This window comes from Ruditapes philippinarum, unplaced genomic scaffold (genome assembly GCF_026571515.1).
Source record: "Ruditapes philippinarum isolate M1 unplaced genomic scaffold, ASM2657151v2 ctg1343_1_1_1_1, whole genome shotgun sequence".
In the NCBI taxonomy this organism is placed as follows: Eukaryota; Metazoa; Mollusca; class Bivalvia; order Venerida; family Veneridae; genus Ruditapes; species Ruditapes philippinarum.
In genome coordinates this window covers 37,985-61,901 of record NW_026865230.1, presented here as the reverse complement: position 1 = coordinate 61,901, position 23,917 = coordinate 37,985, and the positions used below count along the sequence as shown (strand labels likewise).

The 23,917-nt window shown below is 33.3% G+C and overlaps 1 protein-coding gene across 10 annotated transcripts in view; it reads right to left on the bottom strand.

Annotated features, from left to right (window-relative positions):
* Positions 1-289: 289 nt before the first annotated feature.
* Positions 290-23,917, bottom strand: part of LOC132728303 (E3 SUMO-protein ligase PIAS2-like) — a 37,274-nt gene continuing 13,646 nt past the window's right edge. For 4 of the 10 annotated variants that reach the window (XM_060713936.1, XM_060713937.1, XM_060713939.1 and 1 more), the window contains 7 exons: positions 23,660-23,796; positions 20,946-20,978; positions 19,523-19,652; positions 16,587-16,622; positions 6,011-6,480; positions 4,254-4,309; positions 290-2,216 (listed from right to left, as the gene is read on the bottom strand). In XM_060713936.1, the coding sequence (XP_060569919.1) occupies positions 2,085-2,216; positions 4,254-4,309; positions 6,011-6,480; positions 16,587-16,622; positions 19,523-19,652; positions 20,946-20,978; positions 23,660-23,796 (994 nt within the window). In that variant the 3' untranslated portion in view covers positions 290-2,084. Of the gene's footprint in view, positions 2,217-4,253; positions 4,310-5,079; positions 5,171-6,010; positions 6,481-16,586; positions 16,623-19,522; positions 19,653-20,945; positions 20,979-23,659; positions 23,797-23,917 lie in introns of all 10 variants that reach the window. The other 6 variants (XM_060713934.1, XM_060713938.1, XM_060713943.1 and 3 more) reach the window with 5 other exon arrangements.

Genomic DNA, 23,917 nt, shown 5'->3' with positions numbered 1-23,917 from the left:
ATTTTTCTTTCGGTTGCCATGGCAACCAGAGTTCTGCATGGAATTAAATTCTTTGAACAATTTTTAAAGGTGACCACCAAAGGAACATTCCTGTGAAGTTTGGATGAAATTGGCTCAGTGGTTTATGAGGAGATGTCATTTAAAGCAAAAGTTTACGGACGGACGACGGACGGACGGACGCCGGACGAAAAGCGATCACAAAAGCTCACCCTGTCACAAAGTGACAGGTGAGCTAAAAAATGAGCATAATGTCAATTCCATACACTTATTGCAATTAGAATTTGGAATTGTTCACTATTATTATATCAGAGGGATATTGTTGCAAGTTTTTAAACCTACTATTCAAGTTGTGTATGTGACAATACAGGGCCTAATCAGAAAATTTCAATGTGGCATACATCACATGTTAAATGCTGCTGTTGATCAATGTGAATATGATCATTATAATATTGCTATAGAACTGATGTAAAGTAAGGAAGAATGTAAATAAAACTGAATAAACTTTAAACTGTTAACTCAAAAATAATTTGAACTTAAAAAAACACCTGATATAACAGAAATGAAGTCTCTGTCAATGGAATTAACACTCAGTAGATAAAACAAGATGGCCATGATGGCCCTAGATTGCTCTCCTGAGACCCATTGCTAGAAGATGTCATAATTCATGGATATAGTAAATAAGTGGGTTGTTCCATTTTTTACTGTAGGTGTACATGCAAAATAACAAAACTCTTGGCATACTGGTTTCCTAGCAGTTTCCGACCCCAAGTCGCACTTTTAAAGAAATAAAATAAAAATCTGTCTATGGACGAGTATAAGACTTTGATAGAACAAATGTAGGTACCTGTCCAGAATGACAATGTTTTCAATGTTGCTCTTTCACTTCACTTTTTAATTGGAATATAGGCCTGAATGTAACACCTTTTCTCACTTTCATTCAAAATTTCATAGCAGTTTTTTTGACCTTTTTTATTTAAATATACATGTAATTCAATACCAGTAAGAAATGTTAAGATGATTTTATCAAAGAAATATAACCTTTTCTGTGATACTCCAAATATATTTTTCAAAAGTATTGATTTACACATGTACCTGGAATGGGGTGTCAGTTATTGCAGATGGGCATTCAAACAAATTCCCCAGGTGTTGCTTATTTTAAAATGTTGCAAGTTCTCTAAGGTAACTTTAAACTGTTTAATAAACAACAGGAAAAACTTCAAAACATATAAATCGCTGCATTATTTTAACTACTGTCTTGCATAGAAAACAAATGTCTCTGATTTATTGAAGTAACAGAGCTGCCCTATTGGTAAAAATAGACTGTATTGGACGAAAATAATAAAGGGCTGGAAAACTGCTAGGGGTTGGAATCTACTAGGAAACTAGTAGTAGTTTTAAGATAGATTCATTTTGACACTAGTTTGACAATATATTAAGTTATTGACAGGTATGTAAACTATCTGTTCGCAAAATCAACACTGGATCTTTCCTTTACCCACATGTTCTCCTTCTTCTATCATATACTACATGAAGCATAAAAAATAAAACAGGTCAACTTTACAATATGACACAAGAACAAATCAAATCTTTCAGCACCAATGTTATATATAAGTCACTATCTTATTGTGTAATATAAACATTCTTTTAGACCATATAATGTTCACTGACTAACACTTTTCATTTCACTATAAAAATATAAATATATGGTCCATATTTGAATGAATCCTGTAATAATATATTACATATACTCATCAAACATTCTTCAAATCTGTCAAACCCGGCTACAATTGTTTATACCCGCATCATAATGCTCTTGACATCACATTAATGAAGAGATATGTATGTCACATGTCGATCAAACACTCTCTCTGGTCTTCCTTTATATATAAAACTTCCTGACTTCAGTAATTTCTATCCCTGCAGACTAAATAACTAGGTCAACATCAGTTCCCTAGTGAGCATAATTTCTCATGCAATGTTATGTCCCTTCAAGGGCAAAATCACGGATGACTCCTATTTGCAATATGTTCAATTAACACCACTAACATAACCTGCATCAATTAACACCACTAACATAACCTGCATCAATCCAAAGATATAATGTCCGAGGGTGAGACATTTAAATAGTTTCTTGAACTTAGGCTGTTTCCATTAGGCGTAGGGTTTGATGTCAGAGTCAATGGAAAGTCAGGTGGAAATGGTAAAACGTGGGCAATCTGAAATATATTCATTATGTCATAACAACCTCAGTTTATCTGTATTAGTATAAAATTGATAAGTATAAAATAACAGTATCTCAATAACAAACAAGATCTTTGACTGACTTAACCCTTATATAATTCAGAATTTACTTGATTGATATGTAAAACAAATACAATCCTCAAGTCAAATGCATGGCGGCATGGCCGAGTGGTTAAAGCTTCGGACTAGTAATCTAATGATCGCTAGCCGTATGGGTTCAAACCCAGTCAGGGGCAAGTCGTTGTTTCCTTGAGCAAGAAACTTTACACTCATTGCTCAGTACTGGTTGGTTCCAGGAATGGATTCGAAAGTGTGTCTATAAGCTTATAGATTCCTACACAATCAAACTAAAATAAATTCTGTATAAACCAAATGCATGGTTTTTACAAACTGCTGTGTGGATAAAATAATCTGCTACCACTACTTGAAAAAGTTGATCCATTATAATATATTAAACAAGCAATTATCATAGTATTGCAAGCAATCCATAAGTCCCCTACCGGTTAGAACCCCAGCAACATTCTGATGGGCCATTGGCCATTCAATTTTACCAGTGATATTTTCATATTGTCATATTATTACGATGTGGGATTTTAAAGTAAATCCTATAAGGAATGAAGAAGTTGGAGTGAAAAATACCAATTTCTCGAAAAAATCTAAGTTCAAGGGGGACATAATTCTGGAAATAGTCTTGCTAGAGTATTTAACCTTCTCAAAAATGTTGAGTGATAATAAGAAACATATATATGAAGTTTGAAGTAGATACATTAGGAAATAAAGAAGTTATTTAAAAAAGACAACATTTTTTTTCATAAAAATTCTTAGTTCAAGGGAGGTAATACTGATAATTTTTGTGTGCTAGAGTTGTAAACCTTGTCACATATGTTGTGGTTGATGACCAGAATGTTATATTTAAAGTTTGAAGTAAACACCTTAAGAAATAAAGAACTTATAGTGAAAAAGCAGAAAAAATTTAAATCAGAAATCTTGAATTTCAGGCTATTTGTTGCCATAGCAACCAGATTTTTCAACATAGGAAAAAAGGAAAAGATGTGCATAATTTCCAGACTGCCATCTACCCATATTTCCAGTTTCATAAAAATATTTTCAGTACTTTTTAAGTTATCACTGGGTCCAGTTTATGTGTTAAATTTGCCATATTTTCAGACTATTTGTTGCCATAGCAACCAGAATTTTTCAACATAGGAAGAAAAGAAAAAGATGTGCATAATCTCCAGACTGCCATCTTCCCATATTTGAAGTTTCATAAAAATATTTTCAGTACTTTTTGAGTTATCATTGGATCCAGTTTATGTGTTAAATTTGCCATATTTTCAGACTATTTGTTGCCATAGCAACCAAAATTTTCAACATAGGAAGAAAAAAAAAGACGTGCATAATCTCCATACTGCCATCTATCCATATATCAAGTTTCATAAAAATATTTTCAGTACTTTTTGCGTTATCGCGGGATCCAGATTTGTGGACGGACTGACGGACGGACGTTCCCACAGGACAGTAATTATGTGGCTACTCTATTGTTCTTTTTAGCCACACAAAAGAAAATAGCCACATAAAAGCATTACGGAATGAATGACATCAAAGAGAAAGAACAGTTACCTATTGTCCCTATAGCCACATAATTACTGTCCTGTGAATGCGGACTGACAGACAGACGGACAGACAGACGGACGGAGGGTAAACCTAAAGTCCCCTCCGGTTAAACCGGTAGGGGACTAATAAAAGAATTCATATTCCTTTAACAAGAACCTTTTTTGTATCCTTACCAGTGCTTAAAATAACTTCTGAACAAACTGCAAGCAATTACTCAAAATATTTCACAGAGTGCAAATGACTAAACATTTTCTTGAATAATCACAAAAATTGTGCAGTAACTAAGGTCAATATTTGCCTTACTGTTGGAAAACATGTGGAATCATCTTATATCATTTATTTGAAATCAAATTTGACCAATAATATATATAAAGAAAATTGGTTGTATACAAACATACCTCCTCGCTATTTCTATCCCTGTCTGAATCTAGTATACTACACAGCTGATCCAAATCTGAAATCAAACAAACAAAATTACATTGTATAACTATCATTCTCATGTACAATATTAGCTATCACACACAAGCCTATGTTACAAGTATTGTGCCAGCCCTGACTGAACTACGATTTGTCTAACCTAATCAAGCTAACTTTTATTTTTGAATGTCTTCATTGTACTATGGAGGGTTCAAAATTTAAAATGTGACAATTTTATAACATCTCTAACCCCACACCCCCACCCCAAAGGGTATAGAGAAGAAAATAATTTCAGTACTTTTAAATGTGTCATGGTAGAACATTGCATGTTGCATATAAGCAATATTCACTGGTAGTAATGATAACTTCCCAAACATTCTTGATAGAAGGGAGATTTTTTTAGCACATTTACAAAACAATCAAGCTAAACTGCATATGACAATTTTTTCTGTAACTTTTGCACACATACCTTAAACCCAGTAATCAGTGAAAATTATGGGACAGTATAAAAATGTAAATAAATCATATGAATACATGTACATTGTACTTATATAGAATTAAAAAATAAAAAGTCATTTATTTGACTGTATAACAGTCAATTATTATTATGCTTGGTTTAGTTCAGTATAAAACAAAAACACATCAAATGAAAATGATAATACACCAGAAAGTAGCGTGGCAGTTAGTAAGAAAAAAAGTGTGATATTCAATAAACAAACTGAACTATCAACAAATTTTGTTCTGTGTTAACTAAGTGCTAATTATGATAAACACTAAAGTTTAAACAACTGGATGTAAAAGACTTGCATGCAAAAACTTTGATTTTAACAAAACCGATTTTCTTTTCCAGCTAGTCTCGTTGCCTCTTTATCAGAAAGTGGCATCCCATTAGGTATTACTAAAATTTCAAAATAACAGATTATTTCTTTTCATAAGAACTTGTCATTATCTACAGGGAGTACATGTATTGGTCCATCCTTGTTTAAAAATGAAAATAAACATTTTTTTCTTTTTGCAATTCTTCGTATCCAATTGTTAGCACTACTAGAAAACTGACTTAAACAAACTAGAAAAAATTCATCTGTTAAAACAACTGGCTAAAACTAAATGGCTTTTACACTCATGTGGTTAATGAATATCAAAATCTTTATTTTTTAGTCTTTTTTGAAAAACAGTAAAAATCCTATTAATTTTTCAAGTTAATTTGGCTATAAATTTCAAGAATCAGACAGACCCATGATATAAAGAGAATAAATCATGACTTTATTCTGTCAATAAACAGGTTATAACCCTTCACAGTATTATAACTTCTAGTTAAGATCAATAGATACAAGTTACAAGAGCAATCAATAGATACAGACATCATCTTAAACTTATACTGATTTATCACCCTCTGTGAACCTGTACTACTGTATAACTTTCAGTATCTAACAGCAGTTTCAATTGTTACCCCACAAATGCAAAAGTTAAAATCCATTTCCATAATTATCAAAGCGTCATAACTCTAAATCAACGATTATACACGAGACAACGAGCAATATGTAAAACTACAAGTAGGTATTCAATTTTCTATTTCTAAACTTTTATTGCATTGTAAATATAGCTGTTGTAAGAAAGCAAAATAGCATAGACGGCACAATCTACTAAATTTCATTTTTAAACAATGCTACAATTTGTTATTTATTTCAAAATAATCAAAACAAACACAAATTTACAGTAAATATGACAGTATACATACCAACAAGTGGTGACATGTTAGAGTTTGATGATGACGGAGAACCTGTCCCAACTTTGTCCATCAGTGTACGTTTAGGTGGTGGCTGGTTGTTTGAATGAGCAGGTGGCGGTCTTTTCTGTCCTTGCGTCTGTCCACTTAATGCTGTAAGCCACGACTGAGGTGATGATGACGAGGGTGAGGGTAACGGTACCATTGATGAAGTATGAGGAGGACTGTGTAAAGTGTGGGACTCGTATTTCACTGGGCTACTGTTTCTTGAGTTTACACTAAGATTTAGACCCGACTCATTTAGAGAATGAGATGAAATATTCCCTGGATTGTTAAAGTTTGTACTGGGTACATTACTATCACTTCTTCTATAACTAGTTAATGGTGGTAGTGGCGGGAGTTTATGTACAGCACTGGAGATCTCTGGAGATAATGGTGCTGATATAGGTGGTGCATTCATTATCAGCGACGGTGTAGACGATCTGAAAATGTAACAACAGCAAAATTCAATACCATGCTCATACAAAATTTTATGGAGAAAACAACATATCAAACACTTATGTAGTATTAAATGTATTCAAACAAATTGTATTACAAACGTTTCAAAACATTTAAACAAGAATTTCTAAGTGCATATTTATACCTCTGCCTCCAATTTTGTTCAGCAAAAAATTAAATATGTCCAATGATTATTTCTAATAATAAATATAATCCAAATTTTTTTGGCGGTCATCATGTTCTATGGAGCAGAACTGGCTTGAGTTTCAGTGCTAAAATTGATTCTGCTGAGTTTAACATGCAGTAGTTAAAGAATGGTAATAAGATTATTCTAGCTCAGACTGCCATTTTTTTTTCAATGGACAAGATTTAACATTTTTTATTGCAGCACTATATACAGACCACTCTGTGTATTAAAATTGACCAAGGTTTAAATAAGGAGAGTTGATAAAAGAATAACTGATTACAGGATTACTGAATACCAGAACAAATTCGATCAAAACTAACATTTGGCTCTCCAGACAGGTTTTTTTTTATTTTGAATGATGTTGACTTTCAGAAACATGTTTACATGTTAACACAAACCATTTTATACAAAGTTCAAGACCCTGAAACTATTCAGTTTTCACCTTTTGCAAATTGCATATTTCAAACATTCAAGAGGGATAACTTTGTCCAAAATCATCCATCCATGATCAAATTCAAACTTGATGATGTATCTATATGTCAAATTTGAATTGAATGTGTGCAACTGTTGAGGAGATAATGAAAAGAAACTGAAAATTTCTCTTTTTTTTTCAAAGTTCAAGAGAGACTACTTTGTCAAAAATCATCTAACCATGACCAAATTCGAACATGACCTGCGTATTCCTATGACATATCCATATCTTAAATTTGAGTTGAATGTGTACAACTTTTAAAGAGATAATGAACGAAAACTGAAAATTTCTTCTCTTTTTTTTTTTCAAAGTTAAAGGGAAATAACTCTTTCAAAATTCATCAAACTATGACCAAATTTGAATTTGACCCGAGCATTTTAATGTATCCATATATCAAATTAGAGTTGAATACAACTGTTGTGAAGACAATGAACGGACGCTGAAAATTTAATTAAGGAGCATAACTCTGTCAAGTCATCAGACCATGACCAAATTCGAACTCCACCTGCGTATTCCTATGATGTATCCATATGTCAAATTTGACTGTGGGAACTGATGATGACAGAACAGAGTAACAGCTGCCATAACTTTGCTATATATAATTTCAGGATAATCTGCCCATGTGATGTTTCATCATAAGATGACAATAAACAAGTGAATAGCTTTGGAAGTTTGAGAAAATGGACCCTAACATATTACAGGTCACATTGACCTTAACCTTTTGATTACTGTAACCCAATTTATATTCGCGAATACAAATTTTCGCGTTTTGCCGAGGTCGGACATATTCGCGAATATTAATTTCCGCGTTTTCTTGATTTCCGAAAAAAAAATATATTCGCGGATTGGAAAGTCTGATGGGGCCATAAAATCCATTGGCCGACTATTAATCTTCAATAATTGAGGTCATTATTAGTCTTTAAGAAATTCAATTAAAGCGTTTCATAAAAAAATACCTTCGCCAATCAGAGATCGAACCCACGCCGAGAAAATTATGTTATATGAGTCGCAATCTAACCAACTGGGCTATACAGGCTGTTAAGTTTGACGGGTAAAAATCGATACTAGTATGAAACCATCTTGTTTTTCACTGTTTGAAATTATGTACACCCAATACCCTTTTGTGATGCTTGATAGGTTTCTTAACAATTCACTCAAACAATTATTTTATAGGGTCCAAAAAACAATAGCCTTTTGTGATGCTCGATAGTTTTCCCACTTTTGTCAAACGATTTATTCAAACATTTATTTTATAGGGTCCAAACAGGTCGTGGTCACTGGACTTGAGGACAAAAGGCAAATTACTGCACTTTTTATTTATAAAATAGTAGTAGTTTACTTTGTTTGTGTTTTTATTGCTTTATGGCAATATTCGTAACAATTCATTACTTCCTAACAGGTGCCCGTAAAATTTGAATATATCCGGTCAAGTAGCTTTGCATGAACAACGTCTAAAATAAAAAAATCTCTCTCCAATTTATTCGCGAAATCGTGCGGACTTATTAGCGCAAACAAATATTCGCGATTCGTGGCCATCCCCGAATAAAGCGAATATTAATTGGTCGCGAATATTCGTTGGGTTACAGTAAATTCTGAAGCTTAAACTTATCAAAGTAGAGTATAAAAGGGACTCAATGTGGATCAGATCTATGCCAGAGCTAGGTTACAGTCTCTTTTATACAACAGTGGGGTTTCACAGGACTCAGCCTATTATTTGATAAGACATTTAACTTTCTTCAGTGATCAAATTCAGAAATAGTATGAAGGAAAGCAATCTAATGTTTTACAAGAAACTGAACAGGGCAACATTACATTATATTTATTAAACATCAAAGATTTATATGTTACTTTGTAGCTTTTAATATCTAGTTGTATTTGACTGTTTAAAGAGAATTATGGCCATTGCAATATCATAATTATGTTATCTAACCCGTTGTAATATTATCATTTACAATGTATTGTTACCATGTTAATCACTGTATAGATAATGGAATTCTTTATAAACCACCAGTCATTTATAATCTACTTAAATTGTGATAACAACATGACACATGTAATGTTTTAAAATACCATATGCCTCTGTAATCTTTTGCATGAATTATTAAAGATAAAATATAAACAAAGTGGATTTTGATGACACCTATATAACCTGACAAAAGAACAAAATAACTATCCAGCACCGTTTACTATTAATTTTATATATTAAACAAGTGCTGGATAGTAATTTTGTTCTTGATGATCAAGGGGTGATTATTTTATGATAATTTGACCATTATTTGGCATGGCAAATGTGCTGAACGCCTGTGATATTTTGATACTGAAATCTCTACTTTAAAACATGGCATCTCTATATAGTACAGATTCAGCAAGTAAAGGGTTAAAATTGTTGGCAAAGGTAGTTCATTATGGCATTTAATTATAAGTTTCAAGGCCTTTATTGGTAACAATTAAATCTGGTCAGTCTAGTACAGGCCGACTACTCAAGGTTTAGGACTAAGTCATTTTCACCTCTTACATATTTGAGTGTAATGATTTAGAGGGGAGTGGGGGAGACTGTACTGTGTACAGATGTAAACAATAACCGGTTGAACTGGGTGATGCTCCCCGAGAAAGTTTTGGGCACAAGAAAGTATACAATAATGAATAAAGGGCAAAAACTCCAAAATAAGGCAAGGCAGAGTTATGGTTTTTTTGCACTGCACTTCTATTCAATCAGATCTATCTATCTATAAAGTTCCGTGATGATATCTCTTATAGTTTCAGAGTTATGTCCCAGGTTAAATTCAAAGTGTAAAAATGAACAAAGGGCAATAACTCCAAAATTAGACAAAGCTGTGTTTAGGATTTTTAGCATTGCAGTTCTATCCATTGAGATCTATCTACCTACAAAGTTTCATGTTGATATCTCTGATAGTTTTAGAGTTATGTCCCGGACAAAAGTCAAAAAAAATAAAAATAAAAAAGGGCAATAATTTCAAAATAAGGCAAGGGAGAGTTATGGCTTTTTAGCACTGCACGTCTACCAAAAAAGACCTATGTACCTACAAAGTTTCATGTTGATATCTCTTATAATTTAAGAGTAATGTCCCCGACAAAGTTCAAAGTGTCAAAATGAACAAACGGCAATAACTCCAAAATGAGGCAAGACAGAGTGAGGGTTCTTTAAAAATGCACTTCTACTCAATGAGATCTATCTACCTACAAAGTTTCATGTTGATATCTCTTATAATTTAAGAGTTATGTCCCGGACAAAGTTCAAAGTGTCAAAATGAACAAAGGGCAATAACTCCAAAATGAGGCAAGACAGAGTGAGGGTTCTTTAAAAATGCACTTCTACTCAATGAGATCTATCTACCTACAAAGTTTCATGTTGATATCTCTCATACTTTTAGAGTTATGTCCCAGACAAAGTTCAAAGTGTAACAAGAGCCCGGTTTGAGCCGGGTGATGCTCCCTAAATAGGTTTTGGACACAGGAAAGTACACCTCTTTTAGTTTCAGAGTTAATAATTCCAAAATTAGGCAATGCAGAGTTATTGTTCTTTGCACTGCATTTCTTATCAACACGATCTATCAACCTACAAAGTTTCTTGTTGTTATCTCTTATGGTTTCCGAGTTATATTCCGGACAAAGTTCAAAATGTAAAAATGAACGAAGGGCAATAACTATAAAATTTGGCAAGGCGGGGTTCAAGTTCTTGTGCACTGCACATCTACCCATTAAGATCTATTAACCTACAAAGTTTCATGTTGATATCTCTTATAGTTTGAGAGTTATGTCCCGGACAAGATTTTTCTATAAGGGGAGATAATTCAAAAACCGGGCAAAATAGAGTTATGGTTCTTTGACACTGCACTCCCCCTAAATGCCCTCTACCACTGCATGAAGTTTAAGCAACTTATCTCCAAGGGTTTTAAAGTTATGCTCCGGATAAGACAACAGACGGACAAGGCGTGACTGCTCCCCCGAAATTTTTCGGGGAGCATGCATAAAAATAAACAAAGGGCAATAATTCAAAATTAGGCATGGCAGAGTAACGGTTCTTGTGCACTGCACACCTACTCAAAGAGATCTATCTACCTACAAAGTCTCATGTTGATACCTCTTATAGTTTTAGAGTTATGTCCCGGACAAAGTTCAAAGTGTAAAAATAAACAAAGGGCAATAATTAAAAAATTAGGCAAGGCAGAGTTACAGTTTTTGTGCACTGCACACCTACAGAATAAGTCTATCTAACTACAGAGTTTCATGTTGATACCTCTTGTTGTTTTAAAATTATGTCCTGGACAAGAGAAGTGAACAGACGGATGGACGGACAAAGCGGCAACTATATGCTCACCCTTCGGGAGCATAAAAAGTGGTCATATAGCAATAGCTTGTCTGATAGCACTGTGGCATGATGCTTTCCTATGAGATTGACCACTCAGAGAATAAGCTTTTTTTCTCCCACACTAACTGTAATAAGTCAAGACTTGGGAGCTGTTAACATCATTCATAATTGGATGGTAAATACAGGTTATTTCACTAAATATATATTTTTTTTAAATCCTTTTTTTAAGGGACATAAATGGAACCAAACTTTTATTTGTTCAAGCTATGAGGAGACCAGTCAAATGCAGTGTCAAGAGTTGTGATCAGTCTATTCAAATTTTGAGATATGCTTTAACCCTTTTCTATTCTTAATCTTCTAATGGACCATAAATACGAGCTTTGGTCCCAATGTTTTTTTTTCCATTGAACAATCAATGAATATAATTTAGCTTAGGTATTTCTTGTATGGTGGTCTTTGTTATGTTAACCGAATGTTCAGTTATTGCCCTAAAGCATTAATCATAATGATATCCAATTTATGATTTCTCCAGTAAATCCTGGAAATTTCAACTCGGGGGAAATATTATGAACAATCATTGAACAATTCACACAAAGCCCCATCATTATTCCTCCATTGTTACTTTAGTAGAGGATGATCAGTTGTTTTCTAGATTAAAACTATAATTGAAACTTCCTTGTTAACAAGTCCTTTAGCACAGGTGAGTTAATGTAAGTTATGTTTCCTGGCAAAAGTTTTCAATATGGCATGTAAACCTTTCACACACAAGTCTTGGGGAAAGAATTGGGTTGGAAAAGAAAATCATTTGTTTGGCAAGACATATATCAATTTACAAATAGAAAACATCAAAAGAAGAAAAAAATGTGTAATTCAACAAAGGAAAAAAATAAAATAGTAACAGAATAAATAACAAACTTGTAATAAGTGCTTCAACAGTGCTCTTGTATAGTAGTTTCAGAATTAATTAGGTTACAAAAACCATAACAGCCGCGTCATGACAAAACCAACATAATGGGTTTGCGACCAGCATGGATCCAGACCAGCCGGCGCATCCGCGCAGTCTGATCAGGATCCACGCTGTTCGCTATCAGTTTCTATAGGGTTGGTAAGCAAACAGCATGGATCCTGATCAAACTGCACGGATGTGCAGGCTGGTCTTGATCCATGCTGGTCGCAAACCCATTATGTTGGTATTGTCGTGACACGGCTCTTTTGATATATATCTCTTGCCAATCACAAAATGACTCTCTTAAAAATAATAAAGTCATAGTGTAATTTTAACATTTAATCATTGAACCAGTCTGGCGAGATTTTAACAGACTGTATATATCAACATAACATAAAATTATATGTCTTAAAAAGTTAAAACATTCGTGTGTTTTTCATATAATATTTGTTTAGCACATTATCATATGTACAGACATGTATAAGCAATTTGCTCTATACTTTTAAACATCATACACAAATGTATTGTATAATAAACATGGCTAAAATTATTACAACCTCTAAAACTGTAAAGTAATGAAGTTTATACAAGTATAGGAATGCAATTTTCTGCAAGTGGGAAATAAATGAATAAAAGATTATGAAGGGTAAAATTCTAGTTTTGCCAAAATATTGAAGTTCTGTCAAATGAATTGTTAATTTGAAAATGAATTTTCCTTTTTTCAGAGTATGCAAACAATTTTTAAAAAAAACTAGAACTGCCTTATCATGGCGTGAATACCCCCGCATACCACTTTGTCAGAATCAACAGTGGCCATTTAGAGCTCAAGGACAACCTCCCTGCCAAATCTGAGGTTACTAAGCCAGTGCATTGCTAAGTTATGTATTCTACATGCTTCAAATGTGAAAATGTGAAAAATCAATACATTGCGGACAGGAAATTCTTTAGCAATTGAGAAGAAAAGCTTTTATTTGTCAAGGTCCCTGTGACCTTGACCTTTGACCCAGTGACCTCAAAATCAATAGGGGTCACCTTATAGTCATGATCAACATCCATGCCAAATATGAAGACTGTGGGTCAAAGGAATCTTAAGTAAATGGGTGGACAAACTTTTTGAAGTCAAAGTCCCTATGACCTTGACCTTTGATCCAGTGACCTCAAAATCAAAAGGGGTCATCTACTAATCATGACTAAGCTCCATGCCAAATATGAAGACTGTGGGTCAAAGGAATCTTAAGTTATTGGGCGGACAAGCTTTTTGAAGTCAAGGCCCCTGTGACCTTGACCTTTGACCCGGTGACCTCAAAGTCAATAGGGGTCATCTACTTATCATGACTAGCCTCCATGCCAAATGTGAAGACTGTGGGTCAAAAGAATCTTAAGTTATTGGTCTGACAAGCTTTTTGAAGTCAAGGCCCCTGTGACCTTGACCTTTGACCTGGTGACCTCAGTCAATAGGGGTCATCTACTTATCATGACTAACCTCAATGCCAAATATGAAGACTATGGGTCAAAGGAATCTTAAGTTATAGGGCGGACAAGCTTTTTGAAGTCAAGGCCCCTGTGACCTTGACCTTTGACCTGGTGACCTAAAAATCAATAGGGGTCATCTACTAATCATGACTAACCTCAATGCCAAATATGAAGACTATGGGTCAAAGGAATCTTAAGTTATTGGGCGGACAAGCTTTTTGAAGTCAAGGCCCCTGTGACCTTGACCTTTGACCTCAAAATCAATAGGGGTCATCTACTAATCACGACTTACCTCCATGCCAAATATGAAGACTGTGGGTCAAAGGAATCTTAAGTTATTGGACGGACAAGCTTTTTGAAGTCAAGGCCCCTGTGACCTTGACCTTTGACCTGGTGACCTCAAAATCAATAGGGGTCATCTACTAATCATGACTAACCTCCATGCCAAATATGACGACTGTAGGTCAAAGGAATCTTAAGTTATTGGGCGGACAAGCTTTTTGAAGTCAAGGCCCCTGTGACCTTTGACCTGGTGACCTCAAAATCAATAGGGGTCATCTACTAATCATGACTAACCTGCATGCCAAATATGAAGACTAAGGGTCAAAGGAATCTTAAGTTATTGGGCGGACAAGAAAAAACCGACGGACGGCCGGACAGCCAAGCTGATTCCAGTATACCCCCCTTACAACTTTGTTGTGCGGGGGTATAATTAATGAAAGGTGAAGAATTCAAAACAAACAAATGATGAAATGAAAACATAATATAGATTAAAGTCTCTGTATAAATATATCATACCAATATAAGTGAATTTCTTTCAACAATATCAGATTTTTAAAACTATTACAGTCAAGTTTTAGAAGGAAAATTCAGGCAAACATTTTGCTATTAATTATCATAATGTCCATAAAAGATAATAAATGAAAATATCATTTGATTTAATTTATGTACTTAAAACAATGATAGGCTATACAAAGTTTGAAAGCACAATAACTTAATAAGCTTCACCCTTTTTCAAAAATAAAACCTAAAACTTAAATAAGATTATTCAACAGTAAAACCAATGTTGTCAACTGTATAAAAATTATTAGTAGATATTGAATAAGTGTATGTTCAATACTTTATTCATAAATTAAGTTGAATAAATTCTTTTATATGAGCCACTGGGAAGCATAATATTGTTTTACTCAACAACTTCAATAAATTTAGTAATGAAGTTACACAAACATAATATTTTACGTATCACATACATTAAATAAGAATTCTTTATAATAAAAAAAGAATCAATTATTTTTCATCAACACACTGACTGTGTAACACCAACATTTAGTGTGTTGTTACACTATGTTTGTTCAATGAAAACATATTCATGGCCGTGCATTATAAAATTTTCATAACTGGCACCGGTATGCGATTAAATTGTTTACTTACAGTAATATAAGGTAAGAAACTAATAAAAGCAAGCGCCATAAGCTGGTATTACCCCCCAAAAATAGAATAAACAATTAATTAAATGATTCAATCTGACTCTTCCGGAACATTATCATTCTTGAAATCACAGAAGAAATTGTTAAGAACCATGAACATTTACTTATGATCTAGCATTTAAAATCAATTAACAGAATTATCATGCCAAAATAATTTCCATTTCATTAAGTCATAAAAAATATAACAATCATACCTTTATTTCAGACTAACATAAAACTTTTTTTTTCACTTAATCAATAATTATTGAGAGAGAAAAACAACAACACATACACAAAAAAATTTTTCACTTGAAACTATTACATTTTTTGCCAATTACATTAATTCATCTTCAAAAACCAAAACAATGTGAAGTAACATGTATTTTTAACATACATGTACTCACTAGTGATATATCAAAATAAAATAGGACACCAATGTTTATACAAGAGCACACTTGAAGCACCTTTACAAGTTTATCCAACAGTAACTTATACACAAATACTTCTCTCCTAAAACAGCATTCTACAAAACTTGTTAACATAATGTTAAATCAACTCTAAAATTTTACAACTGTTTCTTTGCATTGTCTGAATTGAACGGGTTATCAAAGCCTTCATGCAAAAAGTGTCTATATCTGCTTTGTTTCCCCCCGAGCTATAACCATTTTGTCCAAATCTGATATAACCTTGACCCTTACATAATTATAGAACTACATAAATCATAAGCACTCTATGAAAACAAACTTGACAAAGCTAGAGCATTTTTAGAAGTAAATGCTATAAGATATTATAATGGACAGCTTACAATACATCAGATTATGTTGATATCAATGTGTGAAAATACCCATCATAAATTGTTTAAAGTTAGTAGCAAGTACATGCACAGATAACCATTGCAATGTAAATGACCTCTGAACTTGGTGCTAAATCCTGGGGAGTAAATTCCATTCACCAGACAAGCTAAATTTAAATGTCTCCAGCTTTCAATGTTGTACAAGTTTTTGTTGTTTTTTTATATGACTTTGGAATAAAGAAATTTCAATGACATAAATAAAAAGAAACACTTAAACTATTTTGACAAACATTCTAAGAATGAAGCCTTAACTAAAGTCTATAAAACTAAAATCTTTTTTTTATGTTTGGAAATGTTTTTCTTCATGAAGACTAATGCACCGGTCAGACTTTACAAAGAAACAGTATATCAACAAATATTTACACAAGGTGAAGAGCAGCAATTTTGGCAATAATGGGTCTGAAATAAATGTTATATTTCTTAAAACAAAACCCCCCAAAAAACTAAAACTATTTCACGCACTTAAAAATTAATATATTACATGGCGTGTTCTTAAAATACAAATGCTCCCGGCTATAACCTATTTATATAACAACAAAGTTATGGTGGAATTTCTTCAATTTTGAAAACTTCACCTTGAAGGTGAAAGGTTAAGAGTTAAAATAAACTTATCAGTAAGAGGTATGTTGAGTTGATATAGGAAATATATTTATGTATTAGAATGATGATGTTATGACCAAGAGGTTGAAGTTAATAGACAAACAGAAAGACAGGAGGAAAACAATCTGTCCCCAAATCTATCAGTTAATATGAAGGCATATAAAAAGTAAAATAATAACTATTAACAAAATCGCTAACAAAAAGTTTTAACTTACAAAATTGTAATACTATTCATTTGAGAGGACTAGTCAATTACATATAAGATGTAATTAATTATGCATGGTCATAAATCAATGAACATATAGAGTAAGTTATGACAGACTATTAGTAAAATCTCAATGATCAGATAATCTAACACTTCATTATTTAACATATTAAAGTACATTATCACAGTTTATTGTTATTTTTTATAAAATAGTCAGCACTTTCTTATTGATTTATAGGGGTCTGAAGCCCACTGAAAGGAATTTCAATTTTACCGTTAAAATGCCAGCAGCAGCATCAATGACTGGCTAATACCAGTATAGAGCCCGATCATCCTGTACACTGATACAGTCTGACCAGGCTGTATACTGCTACACACTTTACCTGCTAAATTTCTTATATGGACTTTTCCAATTTCCATTTTGGAATAGTTCATTATCAATTATAGGTATATCAAGGTGAGAATTTGAAATTGGCCAGTCAACAGTATAGAGCCTGGTCAGATTGCACGGATGTGCAGGCTGGCCTGGCTCTATGCTGGTGGCAAAGACTAAACACTTTTGCCTTCAGCAGGTTAAAGGCTTTAAACCACTAAAATTTAAAAAGGATTGTTCCAAATTCAAAGTAGGATGCCAAGTAGAATAAAATTAGAGCTGTAAGGAATGCTAACAGGTGTAAAAGACACTGTGATAACAGGTTCTCTCAATTTCGTGACAACAACAATAAGAATGCACATATTATGTACAATTTAAGAATTTTTAGTTACATTAAAAGATCAAGTAATCACAATAGAGGATATTAAATGAGTGTAGATTTAATATTGAATTTGTTAAACAATTCCAATACATTTAGTACTAAATCTACACAAATATAATAATCTATTTATCACCTAACTTAAATAAAACAAAAATGCTTTACAGTTAAAAAGCCATTAATGATTATTCATTGACATGCCTTTAATTTAATGCTAACACTTTTTTTTGCTTTAAAACTGTTTGTAAATAACACAAACAATGTCACATTAAAGTGTTATTACACTAGTGTTATATCGTTGTGTTTCTTTATTAATTGGCTTTATTATACTCCTGTGCACAGTTTATGTAATAATTTATCTTAGTAATTAAATGTAGAAATTATTCCACACTTTCTTTAGACTAATAACCAACAATTGATTAACAAAATGTTTGGCACATGAAATGATGGGGAATTTCAATTCTCATTTAAATATTGCAATGTTTACAATGAAGGAAACATTTTTAAATTGATTAAATAAAGGAAGCAAATATTACAAAATTAAATAACATCTGAACTGAAAAAATGAACTATAAGATGTTCCCTTTTTGTACACTTTATATTTAAATAATTGAGGCTGCTAAATGGACTGCAAATAAGCAATAAAAGGCAAATAAATCCCTAAGTCTGTCTGCTAATAATTCAAATTAATTTATCAAGTGAAGAAAAGATATATGCATGATACTGTAGGCTAAACATTTTCCCCAAATTGTCAATGGTCATATAAAATTCTCATCATCATTAAAGTGACATTATTGCAAAGTCAAATGATATACAAGGAAGGGCATTATTACATAGGTTCTAAGTTCCCATACTAGACACTGAGTAACCACTACTTTCCAACAGATTTTATTAGTAAAAATACTGGTGGGAAGAAGGAATTCATATCAAGGGTAGGTTGTTTTAAGCCTTTATGCTACATAAATATTACGTGTAAGTGATCCCATACCCTTTTTTATCACATCTGTTTTCACCCATCAAATAATAGACTATAATTTAGCCGTGTCACGACAAAACCAACATAGTGGGTTTGCGACCAGAATGGATCCAGACCAGCCTGCGCATCCGCGCAGTCTGATCAGGATCCATACTGTTCGCTATCAGTTTCTCTACTTGTAATAGAGTTGGTAAGCGAACAGCATGGATCCTGATCACATGCACAATGTTGGTTTTGTTGTGACGCGGCTCAATTATAATCTCCTGAGCATTATCATCTGTATTCATTGTACAAACCCTGTAGAAATTCTTCAATTTCCCTGTCTTCACCAAGAGGTAATCCTGACATTGGTGCAGCCATCTGAGTGGACATATAAACATTTGGAATAGATAATGAAGGGGGCATGGTAGGGAAAGGCGGTAAATACGGACTTGTTGGTGTTGCCAAGGGCGACATAGGGTGTGGACTAGCTATTGGAGACACGGGTGATCTTAGAGGAGATTTATAGGGTGACCGCGGAGAAAGGTGCGATCTTGGTGAAGAGGTAGGTGACTGTAGAGGTGGAGATCTCGATCCTGACGGTCCTGGATAATTATAACCTATTGTACTATTTGATGATGACGACGACGATGATGATGGTGATGATGACAAATGGGGAGAATAAGATGACTGAGACTGCGATGATACATTATCGAACGAAGATACAGACGATATTGATAAGGGTGCAGCAGGTGAATCAATACTAATAACAGGCGGAGAAACACACCCTGAGCTAATCTCATGACTCGACTGTGGTCGTACTGGTTCCCCTTCATCTTCAGAGTCACTCAATGTTAGATCTATCACCTCCATTTTAGGCTTCTTAGCTGGTGATGCTGTAGGGGAATCCTCCGAATCTAAAAATATCAAGTAAAATTGCATATATAACATATAAATCAACAGACATATTGAAATTCAAATTATCATTGTATAAAAACATATATTAAAATTCCAATCAGAACTGGCTACAGTATCAAAAGCTACTCAATCTCATTATTTTACTGTTAAATGAACCACATTTAGCATAGAATACTATACAGATATAAACCATATTCACCTTAATGTTATAAACCTATGAAATACAATGATGCTCAAATTGTAATCCTTCCATTTACAAACCTGCCTTCAAAATCAATTCTATCAAGTTTTACTTATATAGCTAATATAGCTATTACCAAAAAATTCATGAACATTTCTAACTTTATTGTCATGTTTTCTCAAGCAGAATCATTTTTCACCATGTGCTGCCATATAAATACAGAGATATAACAATTTTGAATATATCATGATGCAAAAACAAATCTGTCAAATGTAAATAGATGACAACATCTAGACTGTGATCCGATAAGATGACTGAGAATACATAAAAGGTGAAGATGATGGCATGATTACGCATGTGCAAACAGTCATGAAAGGGTGCATAATTGCAGAAAAGAAATACATTTCTACAGAAATGGGCTATCCTATGTATATTCTTGTATACCTGATTTTTAAACTTTCATTACTAATTCAGTTGATATTGGTTTAATCATACACCAAAATAAATTCCAACATTTAGTTGTGAAAATGCTACCAACGGGTGGTGGATTTTCACAACAGCATCACAATGAAGGATAACAATGAAAGTTTATTTTTTGATATATCCTTTAGAAGTAAATAAATTAACGAATCAGTATAGATGAAACTAAAGTTCTTTATAAATCTAAACACTCTTTAGCCTAAATAAAGCCTTGTAAGTTATATATTTATTTTTATATCACAAATCTCAAGTTCGAGGGCAATAAATATTCTTAAACAGTCATTCATTTCTTTCTTTCTTTTTATCATCTTTATTGCTCGCACTGCTGATTTAAATACATGTTGCTTGCCCTGCTCTACTTTTAATACCATGAAAAATTCAGATTTAGTTTTCTAAATAATATACCTGAAAAGGTCATTATACTGGGTCTTGTGTGTATACAGTCAGGCTCTAAAAAGATGGTCCGAGTTTGCCATTAGCATCCAAATCCCTCATAGACTGGCTGATGTGGTTAAATATTCGAATTGAAATACACACACACCCCCCTCCCCCACCCTAATGAGATGGAACAACGAATTATAATCAGGTATACAAGAATATAACAGAGATTTACATAGAAAGAATAAATTACCTCCACATAAATTCACTGTTTTCTCTTTAGAAGCTGGAAAAATGGGAAGATGGTGATTACTGACAATATGTAACAAGTGACACAAAACTACACCCATACACTACATTATAATAGAGTCACTCACCACAAACAACTGCTTTTCAGAGTTGGAAATTATCCATTGTCAATATTTTCTAATCGTAAAATTGAGCATAGACTATCTTTAAACAATAATTTAAAGCAATGCCATGACCTGGGTATTTAAGCTTTAGCACAAACGGGGCCAATCAAATTAATATGAGCAAACTTGATAAAAGACTACCTAAGATAAGTAAGAATGCTACAGATAAAATTTGGTCATCAACAATCAATTATTTCAGTAGAAGATGATGTTCAAAGGTTTTTCTATTTTTAGCTTAAGTGGCCCCTACAAGGGGCCAATCAAATTAATATAAGCAAACTTGATAAAAGACTACCCAAGAATGCTACAAAGTTTTGTGATCATCCATCCATTAGTTCTGTAGAAGAAGATGTCTAAAGGTTTTTATATTTTTAGCCCTAGAGAACCCTAATAGGAGCCAATCAAATTAATATGAGCAAACTTGATAAAAGATTACCTAAAAATGCTACAGACAAAGTTTGGTGATCATCCATCAATTAGTTCTGTAGTAGAAGATGTTTAAAGCTTTTTTCTATTTTTAGCTCTGTTGACCCCTAAAAGAGGCCTATTGAAATGACATGAGCAATTTAATTGTGACCGTCACAAGGATGCTACAAACCAAATTTGAAGTAAATCTGCCCAGCAGTTTCAGAGAAAAAGACGATTGTTGACGCATGGCGACAGAGACGGAGCATCCCCCTTTGACACTAAAAGCCCACCCTGAACCTTCGGTTCTGGTGAGCTAACAAGTCAAACATAACTAACATTAAAGCAATTTGATTTATATGATGGTATAGGGTAAGGTATAAAAGCTTATATCCCGGTGAAGAAGGTTGCTTATTATAATGAAAGTACAGTATAGATGATTTCAAATAATAAAATAGTCAAAATATTCACTGCTACTTTATGAGATTTCTCTATAAAAATGTTAAATTTTAAAAGCTTAATGTATACTAGAACTCCGCGAGTCGGATGTGTCGCCTTGTGAACAATGTAGTTTAGGGGAAATGGCCAGGACAAAAATAAAATATAAAAAATAACAAAGGGCAATAACTAAAAAAATAATAAGTGCAGAGCAGCAGTTTCTGTATCAATAAAATCTATCATTCTATGATGTTTCAAGTCCATAGCTTTCATACTTGAGGAAGAATGACCAGGACAAAAATAAAGTAAGAAAAGCAACAAAGGGCAATAACTCAAAAATAAGAAATGCTGAGTATCAGTTCTTATGCACTGCACTTCTTTTTAATGAAATCTATCATCCTATGAAGTTTCAAGTCCATAATTTTTATACTTTCAGAGAAATGGCCTGGACAAAAATTAAGTATGAAAAAAAAAACAAAGGGCAATAACTCAAAAAATAAGAAATGCAGAGTACCAGTTCTTGTGCACTGCACTTCTTCTTAATGAGACCTATCATCCTATGAAGTTTCAAGTCCATGGCTTTTATACATTAGGAGAAATGGCCCGGACAAAAATAAAGTATGAAAATTAACAAAGGGCAATAACTCAAAAATTAGGAAGTGCAGAGTACTGGTTCTTGTGCACTGCATTTCTTCTTAATGAGATCTATCATCCTATGAAGTTTCAAGTCCATAGCTTTTTTAGTTGAAGAGAAATGGCCCGGACAAAATTAAAGTATGAAAATTAACAAAGGGCAATAACTCAAAAAATAATAACTGCAGAGTACCAGTCCTTGTGCACTGCACTTCGGGTTATTGAACGAAGCATGCATACCAAGTTTGAAGTCAATCAGACTTATAGTGACTGAGTTATGCTCCGGACAAGCTTTACCGGACGCCGACAACGACAACGACGCCGACACAGACGCCGCCGCCGCCGACACCGCCGACAAAAGTAACCCCTATATGTCACCTTTTCAAGGCGACACAATAAACTGATAAGATTGCACAAATATACAAATTGTACTGGTTGTTGAAAACTGGTAAATGGCTTGTTATCTACACTATATACTTTAAGATTACAGGATTAAAACACTACTAGTCTCCATATTTCTATTTTAATGCTAGCATACCCTGTTGCCGTAAAGATAATTAATTGTAGCAAAACTTAGTTAGCATTTTTTTTTTAAAGAGAGATACTTATCTTGAAACAGAACCATTGTACAGTGATTTAGAGTCATATACAATATAAAAATCACATCATGCAACAAGAAGAATCAACTGTGAATAGAAAGCAAGTTATGAACGTGAGAAATGAAAATTGAGATCACATTTCTTTTGGCTCATTATCATTCTGTACCAATGGTAGAGCAACAAACAAGAAGTTTCCTTGATTCTTAGTATAATAATTGTAAAGTTTCTAATAGCAAACCTCAAAATTTGTGCCCAGAACCTATATTAGATGTGTTGTACTCAATTTTTAAAAAGAAAATCCTTGAAACAATACATGCTTTTTATGTATAAAGAGTTTTTGTTTCCCACTTTACTTGACCAAGTATCATACACCTCTTATTTGTGTGCTGAACCTTCATATTCTTATCAAACTGTCCTCTATCTCCTCAGTGATTAAAATATCTAATACATGTAGAATATAAAAATAAACAAAATCTTACAAGAAGCTGTTTGTCTTGATGGGGTATTGTTAATGGTATGTGTTTGTTTACTGCTTTTAATGGGTGCCCATGTACCATCCTCTATAAACTGGATTTCATCAACATCTGTTGTCTGTTTTAATATCTCAACAAACAACCTGAAACATCATTACAATGTGTTACAAAATAGAGATATATATAATATTTGTAATACCTTATCTGACAATCTATCATATAAAACCATATTTTTCAAATGATTGACAGACAAATACAAATTCT